This window comes from Haliotis cracherodii, unplaced genomic scaffold (assembly GCF_022045235.1).
Source record: "Haliotis cracherodii isolate W230 unplaced genomic scaffold, xgHalCrac1.p SCAF_2, whole genome shotgun sequence".
Classification (NCBI taxonomy): domain Eukaryota; kingdom Metazoa; phylum Mollusca; class Gastropoda; order Lepetellida; family Haliotidae; genus Haliotis; species Haliotis cracherodii.
In genome coordinates this window covers 27,073,684-27,095,504 of record NW_027266275.1, presented here as the reverse complement: position 1 = coordinate 27,095,504, position 21,821 = coordinate 27,073,684, and the positions used below count along the sequence as shown (strand labels likewise).

General features: G+C 43.3%; 1 protein-coding gene across 1 annotated transcript in view; it reads right to left on the bottom strand.

The window, feature by feature from the left end:
* Positions 1–9,272: 9,272 nt before the first annotated feature.
* LOC139467540 (mucin-2-like) overlaps positions 9,273–21,821 on the bottom strand; it is a 71,692-nt gene continuing 59,143 nt past the window's right edge. Inside the window, exons 2-4 of the mRNA XM_071249073.1 lie at positions 15,375–15,542; positions 12,633–12,671; positions 9,273–11,492 (exon numbers count right to left, since the gene is read on the bottom strand). Coding sequence (XP_071105174.1) covers positions 9,273–11,492; positions 12,633–12,671; positions 15,375–15,542 — 2,427 coding nt within the window. The remainder of the gene's footprint in view (positions 11,493–12,632; positions 12,672–15,374; positions 15,543–21,821) is intronic.

Here is a 21,821-nt window from a genome sequence, read left to right as displayed (position 1 = left end):
GTCGGGACAACTGGTGTCATCACTGATTTTCAGTTGTTCATTCAGCTATTTTGTCCTTTGCACCAAATTTTATTCTGTTTCGGCGAATGATCAAGACAGGTTATACTCTTGCATTGCCAATCTATGTTTAGTACGGATGGATTTAATACAAAAACGTTGGAGGCAGATATGAAGTAGCAAAATAGATTTTTTATCACATTGAGTATTCAATATTTCCAGACATACATAATTGTTTGTTGACAAAAAATATCTGTTTTCCTGCTGCTAATACATAAGTGAGACAAAATAACGTCATTGCTATATCCATGGGTAGAATGAAAGATACAATTTTTTATTTCTCGCTCATTGAAGATTCCAATGATTAATAACAATAAGCTGACGTTTCAGTTTTAATATCAAATGTCTCCAGCAAATACCCAACAACGCGAATAGGTATGGTATCTGACGAGCAAAAGCGGACTACTCACTCGTTTAATAAAATTAGTAATACACGGGAGCGAGTTTAGTAGTCTTTATAACAAGTGTATGCATGGATAGAATATTTGATACAATCTTAACAGCGAGTTTAGTAGTCTTTATAACAAGTGTATGCATGGATAGAATATTTGATACAATCTTAACAGCTATCTATATACATGGATAGAATGATTGATACAATCTTAAAGCTATCTATATACATGGATAGAATGATTGATACAATCTTAACAGCTATCTATATACATGGATAAAATGATTGATACAATATTAACAGTTATCTATACACATGGATAAAATGATTGATGCAGTCCTGCTCCTTTCAGTTCACTCCTGTACTGGGTAACATCCTTATTGATGTAAAAATCCCACTGTTCATAATTCGCCTGTTTGTCCTCACCATATTTCTATTCCAGTAGCTGACAAACTACACCATAATCTGTCTTGTGTTCCCGGGTACTTCTCACCCACACGATGGCACCAGTCGATGTCTGAAAAAGAAAGGGTGGATAGCCCCAAAGCTTTAATTAGAGTGCTCGCTATTTCTTCCTGATAAGGATGTAACTATTTCTATGGTCGCCACGTTTATTGACATATATTCATTGATCAAGGAAAGAAGTTTTTCCTTAGAGTTGAAATGTTTCGGCATAATTGGACATGGTCATTAACTGAGATGGCAAAAACGCAATTAAATCCTTTAAGTTTTTGAAATGAATTAATTCCACGTGTTTCAAATACTTTATGTGAATATACAAAAAGTCATTCCTTGATTGAAGTTATGATTATGCTTAGTCTTTGAGACAGGGATTTGGTGTTACATTTGCTGGACCCAGCAATATATCTCTCTCCGTACGGTGTGTGAGTGAGTAAGTATGGTTTACGCCGCTTTTAGCAGTATTCCAGCAATATCACGGCGGGGGACACCAGAAATGGGCTTCACACAATGAACCCATGTCGGGAATCGATCCCGGGTCTTCGGCGTGACGAGCGAACGCTTTAACCACTAGGCTACCCGACCGCCCCTCTCTCCGTACGGAGTTTTATGGGGCTTTGTCACTGCGAAAAACTACAAATATTTTATTTAGCAGCCAGACTTTGGATGGCAGCTGGCTGGGAGAGAATGGGTTGATTCCAGTTCTGTTTCCTCTTTTTTCAGTTGTGCATTCCACCAATGACAACATCACGCACAGACTTCAAAAATATCGTGTTTTCCTATTGTTTGTAGATCCACCAGAACCAGTTGCTGAGTCGTTTCATTTCTCAAGGACACATGGTACAGCCTTTTGCAGTCCTACCCTACTGACAAGAGGAAACACATCAATACAGGTGTTGACTGGGCGTATCTATATCACACAACACAACACAACACAACACAACACACTGAATACAGGCGTTGCCAGGGCGTGTCTGTATCACACAACACAACACATCACAACACAACACACTGAATGCAGGCGTTGTCAGGGCGTGTCTGTATCACACAACACAACGCACTTAATGCAGGCTTTGTCAGGGCGTGACTGTATCCCACAATACAACCCACTGAATGCAGGCGCTGTGAGGGCGTGTCTATATCGCACAACACAACACACTTAATGCAGGTGTTGTCAGGGCGTGTCTGTATTAAACAACATGACACACTGAATACAGGTGTTGCCAGCGCGTGTCTGTATCGCAAAACAGAACACACTGAATACAGGTGTTTTCAGGTGGTGTCTGTATCACACAACACAACACATTGAATAAAGGTGTTGTCGGGGCGTGTCTGTATCACACAACACAACACACTGAATACAGGCGTTGTCAGGGCGTGTCTGTATCAAACAACACAACACACTGAATACAGGTGTTGTCAGGGCGTGTCTGTATCAAACAGCACAACACAACACACTGAATACAGGTGTTGTCAGGGCATGTCTGTATCACACAACACAACACATTGAATATAGGTGTTGTCGGGGCGTGTCTGTATCACACAACACAACACACTGAATACAGGCGTTGTCAGGGCGTGTCTGTATCAAACAACACAACACACTGAATACAGGTGTTGTCAGGGCGTGTCTGTATCAAACAGCACAACACAACACACTGAATACAGGCGTTGTCAGGGCATGTCTGTATCACACAACACAACACTACACACTGGACACAGGCGTTGTCAGGGCATGTCTTTATCACACAACACAACACAATACACTGAATACAGGCGCTGTCAGGGCATGTCTGTATCAAACAACACAACACACTGAATACAGGTGTTGTCAGGGCGTGTCTGTATCAAACAGCACAACACAACACACTGGACACAGGCGTTGTCAGGGCATGTCTGTATCACACAACACAACACAATACACTGAATACAGGCGCTGCCAGGGCATGTCTGTATCACACAACACAACACACTGAATACAGGCGTTGTCAGGGCGTGTCTTTATTAAACAACACAACACACTGAATACAGGCGCTGTCAGGGCGTGTCTTTATCAAACAACACAACACAATTCACTGAATACAGGCGCTGTCAGGGCGTGTCTGTATCGCACGTCGGTGTTGCCACATGGGCAACGATAAACGTTATGACTCTCGCGGCGCCTATTTGTAAGCAGACTAATTTAACGCTACTCTGTGCCGGAGACGAGTCACGAGTACCGGACAGATTACCGTCTAGGAGACATCATTGACACTTTGCCGGTCATATAGCTGGTGGAGACACGCACATTGACTTGCATCCAGATGTGACCGCTCTCCAACGGCACTGTTGATATCTGAAGAGTTGCTTTTGAAAAAAAAACCTCAACCATTGCAACCCAAGGCTTTATTGTATACGGTATTCAGAATACTTATCTTGGCATCTCCCGCTTTGGCGATGACATAAAGTGCGTATTGGTCACACGCAATTCCTGAAATTATGGTTGAAATCTTGTTGCAGACATGTAAATAAGGGCCAACCTCTCGTGTTGGTATGTACGTTAGGTTACTGGATAACTCTCTACACCATACATGTATGTGCATGCATGTGAATACCTAACCTTTGAATGCCCCTATTACCCCAGACATGAATACCTCAGATTTGTTAATCCAGATTACCCTACTGCCGAATACCTCAGAATAACACGCACTTTATTACCCTACACAGAACACCCCACATCTGAATACCTCACACATATTACCCAGAGTATCCTATACCTAAATACCTCAGATTATCTCCCCACTTCATTACACAGAATACCTCATGATTGATTACCCAATCCCACACCTGTTTAGCACGTGCTTCATTACTCAGAATACCTCCGTCATGAACACCCTACACTTTTTACCCAGAATACCCAACACATAAAAACCTCAGAATACAGCGCACTTGATTACCCTAAATACCCCAGAATAACTCACACGTCATCAGTATAAACACAGTACATATGCCACATCTGAATGTCGTGCACTTGATCAACCAGACTAATCCACACCTGAATACCCTACAGCATCGCGAACTTGATTACTCAGGTCACCCCATACCTAAATACCCCAGAATACCACATACTTGAATACCACAGAAACCGTCACACTTGAACACATGACGCCAGAGTACAGTTATGCCCGCGCACTTGAATACCCCAGAATACCATACTTGTCAGCACCTCCCACTTGAATTCCCCAGAATACCATACTTGTCAGCACCTCCCACTTGAATACCCCAGAATACCATACTTGTCAGCACCTCCCACGTGAATACCCAAGAATACCATACTTGTCAGCACCTCCCACTTGAATACCCCAGAATACCATACTTGTCAGCACCTCCCACTTGAATACCCCAGAATACCATACTTGTCAGCACCTCCCGCTTGGATACCCCAGAATACCATACTTGTCAGCACCTCCCTCTTGAATACCCGAGAATACCATACTTGTCAGCAACTCCCACTTGAATACCCCAGAATACCATACTTGTCAGCACCTCCCACTTGAATACCCCAGAATACCATACTTGTCAGCACCTCCCTCTTGAATACCCCAGAATACCATACTTGTCAGCACCTCCCACTTGAATACCCCAGAATACCATACTTGTCAGCACCTCCCTCTTGAATACCCCAGAATACCATACTTGTCAGCACCTCCCACTTGAATACCCCAGAATACCATACTTGTCAGCACCTCCCACTTAGATACCCCAGAATACCATACTTGTCAGCACCTCCCGCTTGGATACCCCAGAATACCATACTTGTCAGCACCTCCCACTTGAATACCCCAGAATACCATACTTGTCAGCACCTCCCGCTTGGATACCCCAGAATACCATACTTGTCAGCACCTCCCACTTGAATACCCCAGAATACCATACTTGTCAGCACCTCCCACTTGAATACCCCAGAATACCATACTTGTCAGCACCTCCCACTTGAATTCCCCAGAATACCATACTTGTCAGCACCTCCCACTGGAATACCCCAGAATACCATACTTGTCAGCACCTCCCACGTGAATACCCAAGAATACCATACTTGTCAGCACCTCCCACTTGAATACCCCAGAATACCATACTTGTCAGCACCTCCCACTTGAATACCCCAGAATACCATACTTGTCAGCACCTCCCGCTTGGATACCCCAGAATACCATACTTGTCAGCACCTCCCTCTTGAATACCCCAGAATACCATACTTGTCAGCAACTCCCACTTGAATACCCCAGAATACCATACTTGTCAGCACCTCCCACTTGAATACCCCAGAATACCATACTTGTCAGCACCTCCCACTTGAATACCCCAGAATACCATACTTATCAGCACCTCCCGCTTGAATACCCCAGAATACCATACTTGTCAGCACCTCCCTCTTGAATACCCCAGAATACCATACTTGTCAGCACCTCCCACTTGAATACCCCAGAATACCATACTTGTCAGCACCTCCCACTTAGATACCCCAGAATACCATACTTGTCAGCACCTCCCGCTTGGATACCCCAGAATACCATACTTGTCAGCACCTCCCACTTGAATACCCCAGAATACCATACTTGTCAGCACCTCCCGCTTGGATACCCCAGAATACCATACTTGTCAGCACCTCCCACTTGAATACCCCAGAATACCATACTTGTCAGCACCTCCCACTTGAATACCCCAGAATACCATACTTGTCAGCACCTCCCTCTTGAATACCCCAGAATACCATACTTGTCAGCACCTCCCACTTGAATACGTGTGGTTGTTCTGTATCCAGGACAAAGATTAATGCATCGGGGACCATAATCAGTAGCCCTGGGAATCACGACAGACCAGTGTCAGTATGGCGAGATGACATCCAAGCTGACTCCTGGATGTAATGCAGCATGTGTCGTTTTATGTCTACCAGGGGAGCTTAAGTAGCCTGAAACATTTGATTTGTCTCAGCTTCTGCTTGGAGACGGCCCCAAGTCACAATCTCATGGCCACGTATTCTAGTCACAGCCACTACGTCAATCCTGCACCAAGTAGGGGATATTATGTGCGGTGATGTTAAGGATGGCATCCGTTATGTGCGGTGATGTTAAGGATGGCAATCATTATGTGCAGTGATGTTAAGGATGGCATCCGATATGTGCAGTGATGTTAAGGATGGCATCTGTTATGTGCGGTGATGTTAAGGATGACAATCATTATGTGCAGTGATGTTAAGGATGGCATCCGATATTTGCAGTGATGTTAAGGATGGCATCCGTTATGTGCAGTGATGTTAAGGATGACAATCATTATGTGCAGTGATGTTAAGGATGGCATCCGATATGTGCAGTGATGTTAAGGATGACAATCATTATGTGCAGTGATGTTAAGGATGGCATCTGTTATGTGCGGTGATGTTAAGGATGGCAATCATTATGTGCATTGACGTTAAGGATGACAATCATTATGTGCAGTGATGTTAAGGATGGCATCCGATATGTGCAGTGATGTTAAGGATGGCATCCGTTATGTGCGGTGATGTTCAGGATGACAATCATTATGTGCAGTGATGTTAAGGATGGCATCAGTTATGTGCGGTGATGTTAAGGATGGCATCCGTTATGTGCGATGATGTTAAGGATGGCATCTGTTATGTGCAGTGATGTTAAGGATGGCATCTGTTATGTGCGGTGATGTAAAGGATGGCATCTGTTATGTACGGTGATGTTAAGGATGACAATCATTATGTGCAGTGATGTTAAGGATGACAATCATTTTGTGCAGTGATGTCAAGGATGCCAGTCATTATGTGCATTGATGTTAAGGATGACAATCATTATATGCTGTGATATCAAGGATGACAATCATTATGTGCAGTGATGTTGCTGATGACATTCAATATGTGTAGTCATTAGCCATGTACAGTGATGTTAAGGACATTCGCCATGCACTGTAATGTTAAGGACATTTACCATGCACAGTAATGTTAAGGACATTCGCCATTCACAGCAATGCTAAGGACACACGCTAGTGTTATATCATAGTACATCTTCTACAAGTCAAGGGAGTTAACTGACTTTACAGTTTCAACCCTTGCCGAAAAAGGTTAAAATTTCGTATTTATGTTTTGGTTCTACTAACGAGGCCAATAAATATCGCGTAACGAAATCAGCATCCGGTTCGATTGACAGGATTTGCGAAGCATGTATACCGCCACTTGGGCGTCGACGGATATTTTCCAATTTTTTTGCGTGTTGTTAATCAAGGTGCTCAAGTAATTTCATACACTTCGCGAAGTAAGACCCGTTTTATTACAATATAGATATTAAGATAAGATCTCGATAAGACCGTCTTCACTGGTCTTTTGTTTGAAGCAAATGGAATTATATGATAGGTGGATTCTGATTGGTTCATAGGAGGGACATATTTCGGAATAGCCTAGTTTGGCAAGGGTGGTAACGGGACTTTACAGACAGGGATCCCTTGCCTCGGGAAGATGATCAGAGTAAGCCCGTTTTGTGTTCTCCAGATACACTCAGACACAGTAAACTGACTCATAGCCGACCAGTCCTTCGTTTAGCCCCCTAATGCTTGTACCATCTTTTAACGTTTTTTGGTATGACGCGGCCGGGGATAGAAGCCCCGACCTTCCACTTTCCTGACGGACACTCTACCGCTAGACCACGGAGGCGGTATTACACTACACTACACTATACTACACCACGCCACACCACACCACTGACAAATGTCGACCAAAATAAAAAGAATACGTTTGCATTATAAGATTTCCGGTGATCAAATGTGTTGTGGTGATGGTAATATTCCTTCTGCGGACAGTCAGTTATAGCGGAAATAGGCGCAGCATTGACATATTATCAGGTCAAGTGCAAAGACACAAGTTTTATGTGTTTGTCCTTTTCAAAACACAACAATGCCCTTGATAAAACCAGGTACTACCGGTCGTGAAGAGAAGGCAGAACTCCAGCTGAGTGGGGGAGGTTATATCAACAGGGGTAGCCTTTAAAAAGACAGGGTAGGTGTTCAATACCCGATAAATGACGTTTATTTACGGTTTGGACTTATTGACTTATGTTGTGGCGTGTCGGACGAATATGTAAGGAAGGTCCTACGCAGTTGCCTGACTTTGATAACTTTAGCGAAACAAACCAAGGACCATAATCTGTGCGAATTTGGGATTGGAACACATAATCTGTGGATGTTATTGCGTCTAAAGACTAACTAAAGCACGATTGACCAATCGTTTCATTGTCGCGCTTTGAATAATATTTTCCTCAGAAGGACGACAATGCGACAACGCGACACTTGGTCAAATTTTGACATATTTTGAATGCTTTTGTAAAGGCAACTTGACTGAATCCTTTCTAGGACACACCAAATTAATGGGCAGTTTATAAAACACACATTACTCACAAAACCTTTCAAAATACCATATTGTGTGTCCAAGAGTATTTCAAACAAATGGTACAATACATTTAGACAGAGAAAGTGAGTGAGTATGGTTTTACGCTGCTTTATGCAATAGTCCAGCAATATCACGGCGGGGGAAACCAGACATTCTGACAGTGTCCCCATGTGGGGAACTGAACCCAAATGCAACCTAATCGTCCTCATATAGACAGAAAACAGATGACAGTTCACTTATACAAACACACTCACACATACATACATAGAAAACAACTCAGAATGGACTCACCATTTCATATATTCTGTCACTGCTTCAAAGCGTGCAATTTTGTTCTGTCAAAACACAACATATTTCTTTTCACCACACATTTTGGGGGGATATCAGTATATCCAGGAAACAGTTTCGTCTTGTTCAAAAACTGAGAAAGCAAGCTCTTTCAAATCCGTTTTTGTGACTAATTATTTAACAGAAAAACGAGACGCCTAGGTCCCTGAGCAAACCACTCATATCATATCTAAATCTGATGGGTGAATCTGAAAGCTATAGGGTATCTTCGAATTCACAACACTCACTTTTCTCTGGACGTGTCTTACAATAAATACCAAGCAGTGCATATTTTTTAAGGTTTCTCTTTCAACATCACAAGAAAGCTGCTCGCAGTACTAACATGTTTAAGTGGTATTGATGTTGCACTGAGGTGACCTCAGATACCGGAGAAGGGAGATATGCAGCAAGTCTAGACATTGACGACCATGATTTAAAACTTGAAGGCAGGGGTGTTTTATATCAGCACTCCTTTCATCATGTCCAGTGAGAATGGTCATCACAGTAATGGGATCCAATTAGTTTAATTTACATGGTCAGTTTGCTGACCAGTCCTCTCATCGCCCGCTCGTCGCTCACTGACAATGGACACTGATATTTGGATAATTGATGTTTTCATCTCACGAGTGCTGGACAGAAGCCAACATACACAACCGACGGGTCAGTGTTGTGGACATGCAGGGCGCTGTGCCTGACAAGAAGGGACAACGAAGTGAGTCTTAAAATAGGTATTGTTAGGCCCTGGTATGAGGAGATACTGGAGGGTGTGGTGGAGGGGAAATTGTAGGGCGTGTTGGGAGGGATATTGTAAGGTGTGGTGGGAGGGATATTGTAAGCCGTGGTGGTGGGAGGGATATTGTAAGGCGTGGTGGGAGGGATATTGTAAGGTGTGGTGGGAGGGATATTGTAAGCCGCGGTGGGAGAATATATCGTGAGGCTCTGGTGGAAGGGGATATTGTAAGCCGTGGTGGTGGGCATATTGTAAGGCGTGGTGGGAGGGATATTGTAAGGCGTGGTGGGGGGTATATTGTAAGCCGTGGTGGTGGGAGGGATAATGTAAGGCGTGGTGGGGGGCATATTGTAAGGCCTGGTGGGAGGGATATTGTAAGGTGTGGTGGGAGGGATATTGTAAGGTGTGGTGGTGGGAGGGATATTGTAAGGTGTGGTGGGAGGGATATTGTAAGCCGTGGTGGTGGGAGGGATATTGTAAGGTGTGGTGGGAGGGATATTGTAAGGTGTGGTGGGAGGGATATTGTAAGCCGTGGTGGTGGGAGGGATATTGTAAGGTGTGGTGGGAGGGATATTGTAAGCCGTGGTGGTGGGAGGGATATTGTAAGGTGTGGTGGGAGGGATATTGTAAGCCGTGGTGGTGGGAGGGATATTGTAAGGCGTGGTGGGAGGGATATTGTAAGGCGTGGTGGGAGGGATATTGTAAGGTGTGGTGGGAGGGATATTGTAAGGCGTGGTGGGAGGGATATTGTAAGCCGTGGTGGTGGGAGGGATATTGTAAGGTGTGGTGGTGGGAGGGATATTGTAAGTCGTGGTGGTGGGAGGGATATTGTAAGGTGTGGTGGGAGGGATATTGTAAGCCGTGGTGGTGGGAGGGATATTGTAAGGTGTGGTGGGAGGGATATTGTAAGCCGTGGTGGTGGGAGGGATATTGTAAGGTGTGGTGGAGGGGATATTGTAAGTCGTGGTGGTGGGAGGGATATTGTAAGGTGTGGTGGAGGGGATATTGTAAGGCGTGGTGGTGGGAGGGATATTGTAAGGTGTGGTGGAGGGGATATTGTAAGTCGTGGTGGTGGGAGGGATATTGTAAGGTGTGGTGGAGGGGATATTGTAAGGCGTGGTGGGAGGGATATTGTAAGGCGTGGTGGTGGGAGGGATATTGTAAGCCGTGGTGGTGGGAGGGATATTGTAAGGTGTGGTGGGAGGGATATTGTAAGCCGTGGTGGTGGGAGGGATATTGTAAGGCGTGGTGGGAGGGATGTTGTAAGGTGTGGTGGGAGGGATATTGTAAGCCGTGGTGGTGGGAGGGATATTGTAAGCCGTGGTGGTGGGAGGGATGTTGTAAGGCGTGGTGGGGGGGATATTGTAAGTCGTGGTGGTGGGAGGGATATTGAAAGTCGTGGTGGTGGGAGGGATGTTGTAAGGCGTGGTGGGGGGGATATTGTAAGTCGTGGTGGTGGGAGGGATATTGTAAGCCGTGGTGGTGGGAGGGATATTGTAAGGCGTGGTGGTGGGAGGGATATTGTAAGGCGTGGTGGTGGGAGGGATATTGTAAGTCGTGGTGGTGGGAGGGATGTTGTAAGGTGTGGTGGGAGGGATATTGTAAGTCGTGGTGGTGGGAGGGATGTTGTAAGGCGTGGTGGGGGGGATATTGTAAGTCGTGGTGGTGGGAGGGATATTGTAAGCCGTGGTGGTGGGAGGGATATTGTAAGCCGTGGTGGTGGGAGGGATATTGTAAGGTGTGGTGGGAGGGATATTGTAAGGCGTGGTGGGAGGGATATTGTAAGGCGTGGTGGGAGGGATATTGTAAGCCGTGGTGGTGGGAGGGATATTGTAAGGCGTGGTGGGAGGGATATTGTAAGGTGTGGTGGGAGGGATATTGTAAGGTGTGGTGGGAGGGATATTGTAAGTCGTGGTGGGAGAGGATATTGTAAGTCCAATTAACGGGAGGAGATAACGCAGCGTTCCTGGCGGGAGGAGATACCTCTGTATCGCCCGAAGTGAGAAGAACTGTACGCCCGAGAAGGAGATATTGCTGTAGCATGACTGTATCGCCTGAAGTGAGTCGATATATTCTCCTGACAGGAAGAAATATGACGATATGCCCTATGGAGGGAGAAACAGCAGTACTCTTAACAAGAGGAGATACGACTGTATGCCTAACGGGAGGAGATACCACTGTACGCCTAGCAAGAGGAGATACGACTGTATGCCTAACAAGAGGAGATACGAATGTATGCCTAACAAGAGCAGATACCACTGTATGCCTAAGAAGAGGAGATACGATTATATGCCTAACAAGAGGAGATTCGACTGTATGCCCAACAAGAGGAGATACGACTGTATGCCTAACAAGAGGAGATACGGTTATATGCCTAACAAGAGGAGATACGACTGTATGCCTAACAAGGGGATATACGAATGTATGCCTACCAAGGGGATATACGACTGTATGCCTAACAAGGGGATATACGACTATGCCTAACAAGGGGATATACGACTGTATGCCTAACAAGGGGATATACGATTGTATGCCTAACAAGGGGAGATACCACTGTAAGCCTGACGGGAGGATATATCACTGTGCGCCAAACTGGGGGTACACGCAGCTGTCTGTGCTTAATGTCCAGACACATGGGGATTGCGTGACCTTTTCTCACACACAACCAGCTGCAGTACCGTCTAAAAACGTTAATTTAGAAAAAAAACGAAATCAAAAGAACATTAGTTTCAATATGAACATTGGGATTATGCCTTGTGTAGTTGTGTTTTGCAAAAAGGAGCCTGTTTCAGTGAGAACTTTTCAAATTCTATAAATCTAAGAAAACAAATCTTAAAATGCCACAAACAATCTCAGTATCATTGTGGTACTTTTCAGTACACCATAGCTTCAGGATTCCTGAGAGTGTGGCTTCTGAGAAGATACAATATTCAGTTCTACAATTTCATTTGTTGCTGGACGCCTTACTTAAGTTTCCATTTTCAATGTCATCCTTCAGGGGCCGCCGACGACCATTGATGCTCTTGGGGGATGGGAGGGTTAGGTGAGTGGGTGGAAGATTGTGAGTGAGTTTGGTTTTACGCCGCTTTTGGCAATATTCCAGCAAAATCACGACGGGGGACACCAGTAATGGGCTTCACACATTGTACCCATGTCGGGATTCGGCGTGACGAGCGAACCCTTTAACCACTAGGCTACCCGACCGCCCCGGTGGAAGAGAGAGGGTGTCTCACAGCGCACAGTACCTGAAGCTCAATTGAACCTGTGGTCTTTGTCATGACGGACTGCAAAAATAAACAACATGACCATACACTTTATTAACACTCGACGTGCGAGGGCTCCTATAAGAGTTTATCCCATAATAAAAATTATAAAAATAACAGGAACGTTCATGAAATTGTTCCCGTTCACAGAAATAATCACAGCAATAAACTGTTAGGCTGATCTTCAAAAACGATGATTGCAGGTTGTTTATTTAGAATGTCATCCTGTATATCTGGTTGTTTTACTTTACGATCTTCATTCAATAAAACCATTATTCGTGTCCAGATCCTGTTTGTAATAAAACGACCCCGCACAATTTGTTTGTAGCAAATCACGTTCAAATTACAAACAGAACATGTAAAACCGCTCCGATTTCCATATAGATTAGAGAATGTTATGGGCGTTCAAAGCTCCACCTAATGGTTACAACCCTGAACATGGATGTAGCATTAGGAGCGCGTATGGTTAAGACTGATGTAGTGTCACAAGCAAGATGAGGTCATCGGTTTGAGCTTGTCAAGCGTGCATCGACTGCCTTGGGGCGTTTAATCCCGCAAAATGACATTCTTTAAAGGCTCCTGATAAAAAGCCTTGAAATAGGGATGTAATCCTCCACTGGGAGTACGGCAAAACAAACGCTAAGACTGTCGACCGTTCCATAGGCTGGCGATACCGCGATTTCTTGTGTTCTTTCTCGATACTTCACTGGCGATTGTTGGCTGCAGGGCAGTGTGATAACTGTGTATTGATCTTCATCTTAATTATAGCGCAGTGACTACAGCTTTCCAAACTCTTAACAACTATACTTCTTATACAATAGCTTCATGTTAATTGAGGTGATATGCTCATTTTTATTGATGGTTTATCAATATAGTGCTGTGATGATTTTTATTGCTCTTCATTCCTTGATTAACTAGAAATATAAAAAAGCAACATTAAAAGAACAGATTATGTCTTTTGGAACATTCTAAACCTGGAACGTTTAATAGTTCAGGTTCTTTGAACTAAAGGAACAGAAAATATAGGAGCAATGTCGAAGATCTTAATGGAAGGTTCCTTTTTCTTAGCCGTGTAGCCAGAAGAGCTATACATCTGATACGTCTGTTCGTTTCATGTGAATTTAATGGATCCTTATTCAATAAATATGCAAGAGAGGCTGACTTTTTAAACAAAAACAAGCAAACTGTAAACAAAAAACACATCAGTTTATAATGTTTAAACCATTTCAGCTTTAATTTCCATGCTAGCCTAAAGATGGACGGTTATTTCCCTCTTTTAGTGAGAACAACTGCACGTCACGCTAAGTCAGCAGTGACGGGATTGCTCCGCGATTCCCACAGGTCCGAGAGACGCTGATAAATACATACTCCGTGTGTCATGGCCGGGCCTAATTGACTTCTTGCTACCTAACAAAGTACATTTTCCATCACTGAGAACAATAGTTCTCGCTCAAAAGACCAATGATAAACAAGGTGTGAAGCACAGCGAGGCTTGAAGTTTGGGACTTCAGCTACATTGGAACTGACAAGCACTATAGGTCGAAGTGATTGCAAAATCGATCAACGACGTGCAAGTGACAATAGAGAGTGGGGAGGGAAACAGCACAAGAAGGGGAGCAGTCATTGTACCAAGAGAATACTTATCTTAATTGTGCACCTAAATTTGCAATGGTTTTTTAAAATCAGTGGTCTAGACCAGGCGACGTGGGAGCGTTTTTGTTTGTTCCTGAATTAAGGCACAGAACACGGGATTCTGGGTAAAAAGGTGAGGAGATTAGGACTTCGTGGAGTTTTATCTCATCACACAGCGAAACATGTATGTGTATAGAAGGCTCTCTTGTTTGGTATCTGATACCATGCATTTATAAACAAGGGTCCCTTTCAACACAGTTATGCTAGTACTCTGAGTGATGTTGGTCGACCATTAAGTAGGAGTTATAATAGGCAGCCAATTGCTCTGCAGAGCGTGGCCCAACACGACCAAGATTACCACAAAGTGTCTAAGACATCGATATATACATATGGTGGTGAATTATAGAACATGACCCTTTTCATATAAAATGTTCTTGAAACTTTAACATTATATCACATTAACATTATAACTTTAAGTTATATCTGCAATATACCTAATTTCAAATATTGTAAGCTACATGTTAAAGTGGTTCGAAACTTGATCATGTCAATAATCAATTAATCGATACATGTTGCAAATTTGAAACAAAACACAACGCCAAATACTTCCTCCGACATGTTTCATTCATATCATCTGGGAGAATTTTCATCAAATTGTTTTACATTTTAAACATATTGGACTGTACAATCGAACTGCAAGTACTTTTATATATAAACACACATATTTCTATATGCGGGTATAAAACGTGGCAGTCCTGTAAAGGACAGTTAATGTCCATCGAGTAAACTGGAGTCTGTTTCCTGCCTCGGAATACTCTCTTTCTCCTGGCTTCCAGATAATCAGGTCTAATGACTCCAATGTTGCCAGATTAGGCCAGGACATTCGTTCATTGGCATGGGTTGGCAGTCGATTGCTGCAACACTGGACCGTCCGGCCACGTCGGGCAACCAGCTCTCTCTGCTCTGATTATATGGCGTAAATACTATGGCAGTCTGGAATATCACGTCTCTGCATTCTATGTCCGCTTTACGGCGGCACGTTTTGAGAGTCCGAGTAATGGGGATTACCAACCCATTCAGTTCTCGACTTACTCTTACGTCTGTTGTGCAAAGTAAAGCAAACCTTGGCTGTATTAGCATTGTGGTGCTCGTGCCAGTTGCCTTAGACGAGTTGTACCCTGGGGAGGACTTCCTGTCATCTCGTAGTCTCTTCTCGTGAGTTTGTTTCCCGCTTTCCTCTTCATCTTCATTGATTGATGACTGGAGCAGACGACACCAAGATTACTGTTATCAAATTCCATGGATGGTGTTGAGTCCGTCGCGGTGATTGTGGCACACTACAAAGCCGAGAGGCTGGTCTGGAGCTGTTTCAGCGTTAGGATGGAGCTTGAGGGATCCTTTTGGTGAAAGAACTAAGGAGCTGGCTGGATCTATAGTTGGCATCGTATGCCGTGTCATGGTCCAGGGTGATTGATCGTCTTCCATGGGAAAACAGTGGCAATATCAGGCTTCCGTTAATACAAGCATATGTTTGTAGGATGAACAGCACCTGTCGCCACTAACAGCATCACGCAATCCATCACGAACACACCGTCCTGTCAATAGAGCATTAGGAGGAAAAGGGTTGTATTTACCGACATAAGCAGCGTGTTCTGATGTGAGATAACCACCTTTTCAACTTGGAGTCCTATGGTTAATGCACTTAGACATACCAGACACACTGAGCAAAATCTTAAAGAACTTATCGATAAAAACCTACATGGAAGTAATTACTCTTGCATTAAACTGTCAGGAACCAATCTCTTCATAGGACAGAAAAGTGAAATGGCCTATCACAAACACGTATTACACATTTTTGTGGAGTAAATTCCAAGTACAATGAAACAAAAGATAACTCCAATTACGACTTTGACAAAAGTTAAGCGCCATGCATCTGAAATTCAGTCTGAAAATATGACGTGGGCTACGAGGGGTGGTTCTGAGCCTAACTACTACTACTAACTATGTATAGTGACCCATTAATATTTTGCGTGTATTTAATACATTACTGGCCATGATTACATGCTGCATTTGAACCAAATTCACAACCACGCAGCATATTTCTGCTGACATCAAAGTGACAAGGTATTCTTTGTTGATAACGAAAAAAAATGTCTATCAACAAGTATCTCAATATGAAAGCCTTAGGGCTAACTCCAACAGCCATGCATGCGGACATGTTTTCAACTTTAGGGGATGTGTGAGTGAGTATGGTTTTACGCCACTTTTAGCAATATTCCAGCAATATGGGCTTCACACATTGTACCCATGTCGGGAATCGAACCCGGGTCTTCGGCGTGACGAGCGAACGCTTTAACCACAAGGCTACCCGACCGCCCCCTTTAGAGGACGATGCTCCTTCCTTTCCCACTGCAGTTCATGATAGGAATAGACAGCCTCGGAGATGAAAAGATCAGGAAGAACTTCAACTGCCGCTTACTGGATGAAAATGTTGATAAAATACATGGTATGATTATAGATGACAGACGACTTACCACACGTCACATAGCCAATACAGTATGCATCTCTCAAGAGAGAGTTGAAAACATTCTGAGGAATGAACTTTGCATAACAAGGTTTCAAATAAAAAACGCTCTAGGCTCACCATCTCTCACGCTGTTTTGAAGCGGACCCATCTGATTTTGTTAAGCGATTTGTACCCATGGATAAGGTTTGGTTGACCACTATCAGCCAGAGACGAAACAGCAGTCAAATTCCCCTCATCAGCGTTGTGGAAACTCACTGAAGGTGCGTTGTTTCACCAGCTTCTGTGCATGGGTCTGTTGTTCCCATGGCTGCGTGACTGTGGCTTTCAACTCATTGAACATCCTCCGTTTTCACCAGATTTCCACTGCTTCCAAAAACTGGAAGAATGTACTGTGCAAATGATGATAACATCATTTCTGCTATGTAAGACTTTTTTATACCACCAGGAGGAATCTACACCAGTGGGATCCAGGCAGGATGTAGGTTGTGTTGAAACATAATAAGCAGCCAACTCCATCAACCAAGTCCATCATACTTCGGCTCAGACGTTTTCAGCCACTCCTCGCATTAGGATGTCTCGACCCAATTTGAAAACAAAACACTGCTATTATTCTGTTGCTGAAAGTGTCAGTTCTCTTGGCGAAATACTTTCTGTGAAGAAGATAAAAATTGATTGTTTCTTTTTATGCTGTAATGGTGAGTTTTATTATTGATAAATAACATCTGCGGTTAGTCATTATGTTTAAAGGTGGGGTGAAATGGGGTTTAACGTCGCGTCCAAGATGATTGTACTTACATCGAGACGCGTGCGTGCGTGCATGCGTGTGTGTGTGTGAGCGCGCGTATGTGTGGGTGTGGCTGCTTCCACCAGTCCGGACCTATACCGACTGTAAAGTGCTAGCCCTCTGACATAACATGACGCAGGTTAACTTCAATACACCACTGAGACACGGTATACTACTCAGAGCCGACCTGACCTTGTTTTGGCGAGCGCCTGGCAGGGTGGCAACAAGTACCATCTTTGGACGTCTAAACCACGACCTTCTGCTCTCCGGACAGACGCTGTCTCCACTGAACCACAGAGGTCCTACAACTTCTTTATTACAATTAAGAACGGCGTTTTCGGTGTAGGTTCTAACACCGTTATCAAGCAAGTCATCACTTGCTTGATAACGTGTAGAACCTACACCGAAACGTCGCTCTTAATTGCAATAAAGAAGTTGGTCATCCATAAATTCGTATCCTTACTTACATAAAGAAAGTTCTTTCTTAATTGTATATTATGTATCACTGCTAATAGGACAATGGGATATATTTACAATGATATAAAGAAAGACCTTTCTTAATTGCATATCATGTGCCTCTGCCAATATGATATATTTACAATGATATAAAACAATAGGTTAGGATAGAAGAGTGAAACATTTGCAGTGGTGATAAACCCATTCATTCTGCTTTGCAACGTGTCCCAAGCGTATCCCGCCCACTAGCCAGTAAGCAGATTCAATCAGTTCCAGTTGACTAGCCTCTCTGTCATCACCTCTGCTGCTTGGCCGACACCATTAAATATCACACTAAGTCTCCTACATCAAGATGTGATGTATTCCAACTATCACATTAACTTATGCGTGACAGAAAGCCAAGGAGGTTTAAATGAAAGACAGTCGACGGAACGATGCCCAGTGTGTTGGGCATTTAAATTACATAGTTCTCCATGACCCAATCTATAAATGCGCACTTGTGTATGGAATTCAGGTTTGAATTGATCACCTGAATTCAGAATCAGTGAAAGAATGTAAAAAAAATCAAACCAGAACTAGATATTTATTGGCTAGCTTGATCGAACATCGCGGGGTCTCTTCCGGTATGTAATACAAACGTCTACGCACTTTGACACCTCGTGTCCCGAGCACGTCTTGGAATATTCATTTGGGAATAGTCAGTAGACATGGCCCTTCACTGTAGTCCGCACGTGTCTGGTGGAAAGTCTGCAACAGTAACAAGACATAAAAAACACCATTTATGATCATGTGCCTTTAAAAACTTTGTTTCTTATTACAACTGAGGGTCTTGTTTACATTAACACAGGATTTTGATATACACATCCATCACTGTGCTCATGAACCTTTTTGAAAAAAAACCCTGTTCCACAAAAATAACCTCATCCGCTTCTATTAGGATTTTGATCAATTTCATTTTTTACCGCTGGGAAGCTGGAGAGTAACCAGCTTAGACATTTTGTTTTTCTTTGAAGAAAACTGCTCGCTTTAGTGACATATTTTTCATTTTAATAACGAACAGTCGAGTCCCACCACTCGTGGGTATGCTCACTCGATCTGAGAATCAACAGCACATCTCTTATGATTTGGCTAGAAAAAATAATTTCCCTGGCGTTGACGTTTTATATTTAGGAAATAATGAAATAACTAATATTATGACATGCATGTATATAGTACTATTGGAAATGTAAGATTTATTTCGTAAACCATTGTAACCATTGAAGGTGGGTGGGTGGTTGTATATTTAAAAAAAAAAATCAAACCCCTGTTTCACTGAAATATAATATTACATATGCCTTGTATTGTTGGAATAGAAATATTGCTGCTTGGGACGGTGTTGAGTGTTTCTTAAAACGATAAACCATCAAGCAGGGTGATCGGTTGACGTCAATGCTGAGAAATCAAGGGATGCAAACAGGGTCGAGGGGGCATCAAAGGTAAGATGTGGTAGGCCATACATACAACGAAAATAAACTGAAGATAAAACTTGATATTCATGGCTTGCCGTGACTTCATCTGAATGGACAGCGTCGCTTTACGTTGAGCTGTGTGCAGGCCAAGGAAACGTGTGCTTCAACCCTCATGTAGCACATAGTTTCGCACCTCTTGGTTTGCTTACTGTTCACCGGGTCCCACGGGACGTATCCTCCATTATGTTGCTGTCTGTTAGTTGACACTTACACAAATCTCTGTTCCCAGTTGTCATGACAACAGGCACATGGGGGCACGGGATGCTCAGTTCGTGGTGTGAAGCTTTTCTGTTTTCACGAAATGAAAGCTCGTCTAGCAAGTGTGGAACACTTACCCTCAATCAGACCAGGAATTTGTGGACGTTTGAGTATATTGTGCCAAATCACAAGGGAAAAGACCGAAGTCCAGTCACTTGAAGACGATTTGGCCTGCGCCATAAACTTCTCCAAACGTCAGCTGTCAGACTGAACTACTCAAAACCTCACGTCTTGGAAGAGGTGAAGTGGTCGTTATACTCATGCTTACACGTATCCTGAAGGATGACATATTTGTCTCATTGTATCAATCGTAATCTGTTGTAATGGTACATTTATATGGAGGTGAGGTGGAATTGTGTTTAACGACGCGTCCAAGATTATTGCACTTATATAGTGCGTGTGTGTGTGTGTGTGTCTTGTATAGTATTTATAGTGCTAGCTCACTGAGATACCATGCCGCGGTTTATCATGAATACCACACTCAGACACAGTATACTTACGCCGAGCCGACCAGTCCTTGTTTTAGCTCCTTAAAGTCGAGCTCCAGACAGGATAACAACAAGTACCATCTTTTAACGTTTTTTTTGATCGATCCCCGGACCTTCCGCTCTCCGGGCTGACGCTCTACCACTAGACCACGGAGGTGGTCTACATTTATATGGAGGTCAAATATAGACATGATGTAGAAGGTTGTAGAAGGTTATAGTGATAATGTGTGAAGCCCATTTCTGGTGTCCCCCGCCGTGATATTGCTGGAATATTGCTAAAAGCGGCGTAAAACCAAACTCACTCACTCACTATTGTGATAAAAATACATGTATTCACGATATGCAGAGTCTCTGCATGTTAGGGGTGATCCCCACATCTTCTACAGGTAGTTTTCCTTTGCAGGCAGGACATTGCGGCCCACACTGTGTTATCACGCAACAACTGCTACTATAGACAATATCTCAGGCTATTGTCATGCCTTTATATACTACGCAAAAGAAGTTAAGGACCGTCCGGTACTTTCATATTACTATACTTAATCTGTCCCAGCGTTGTGCTTATTGTGAGTAGTATATTTAGAATATAGGTAACTGTATGTGACAAATAACTTCGAAGATATCAATCGGGGGTATTAATGCAAATATGTTAATTATTATTTGTTTCTTTGTTTTTAAAGGCACTTATCAATATTCCAGCTATATGACAGCGGTCTGTAAATAATCGAGTTCGCACCAGACAGCCCAGTGAAAGACATCATAAACATCGATCCATGCAGTTATACGATGACATGCATCAACCAAGTCAGCGAGCCTGACCACCCGATCCCGTAAGTCGCCTTTTACGGCGAGCATGGGTTGCTTAAGATCTATTCTTCCCCGGGTCCTCACGGGTCCTTTAATTTGCGTTGGTCAGTGGCAGGTGATACCGGTAGGGTAGGACATGCTTACCCTTTTCGCGAACATCTGTGTCATCACTGATTTTCCCTTTTAGCCCTAATGGAATCTGTTTCGTTATTGATAATGATTATTCTCTTGCGTTGACGTTATATATTTCTGTGTGCCTCAGTATTCAAATAACCACTGCAGACATTTAGACCATGCAAATAATTCATTTTCTTTAGGGTGCACACCATATCACCATGTCATATGTTTGTACCAGTAGAAATAAGTAATGGCCACTCTCAAATATACACGGGCTTCAATAATGAAGACATACATTAGAGGTTCTACTCCACCAAACCTGAATCAGTCTCTCGGCCATCAGTCTTTAGTGCAGACTGACTCATCTGGCAGGTATGGTTGGGTGATTTTGTGTAAGATTTTTATGTCTCTTAAATGTACATCCATCCAGTAATTAAACCATGTTTTTCTATATTTATTTCTGTGTTTTTTTTACACGATGACTTATGCTGAATGTGAACACAGATATATTTTTAAGCAAGTGACATTTGGTGCGGAACTGGAGTGGTGTGTTTAGCTTCCTGTACTGGGAAAAGAAGCTGGCTAAACTAATCAATA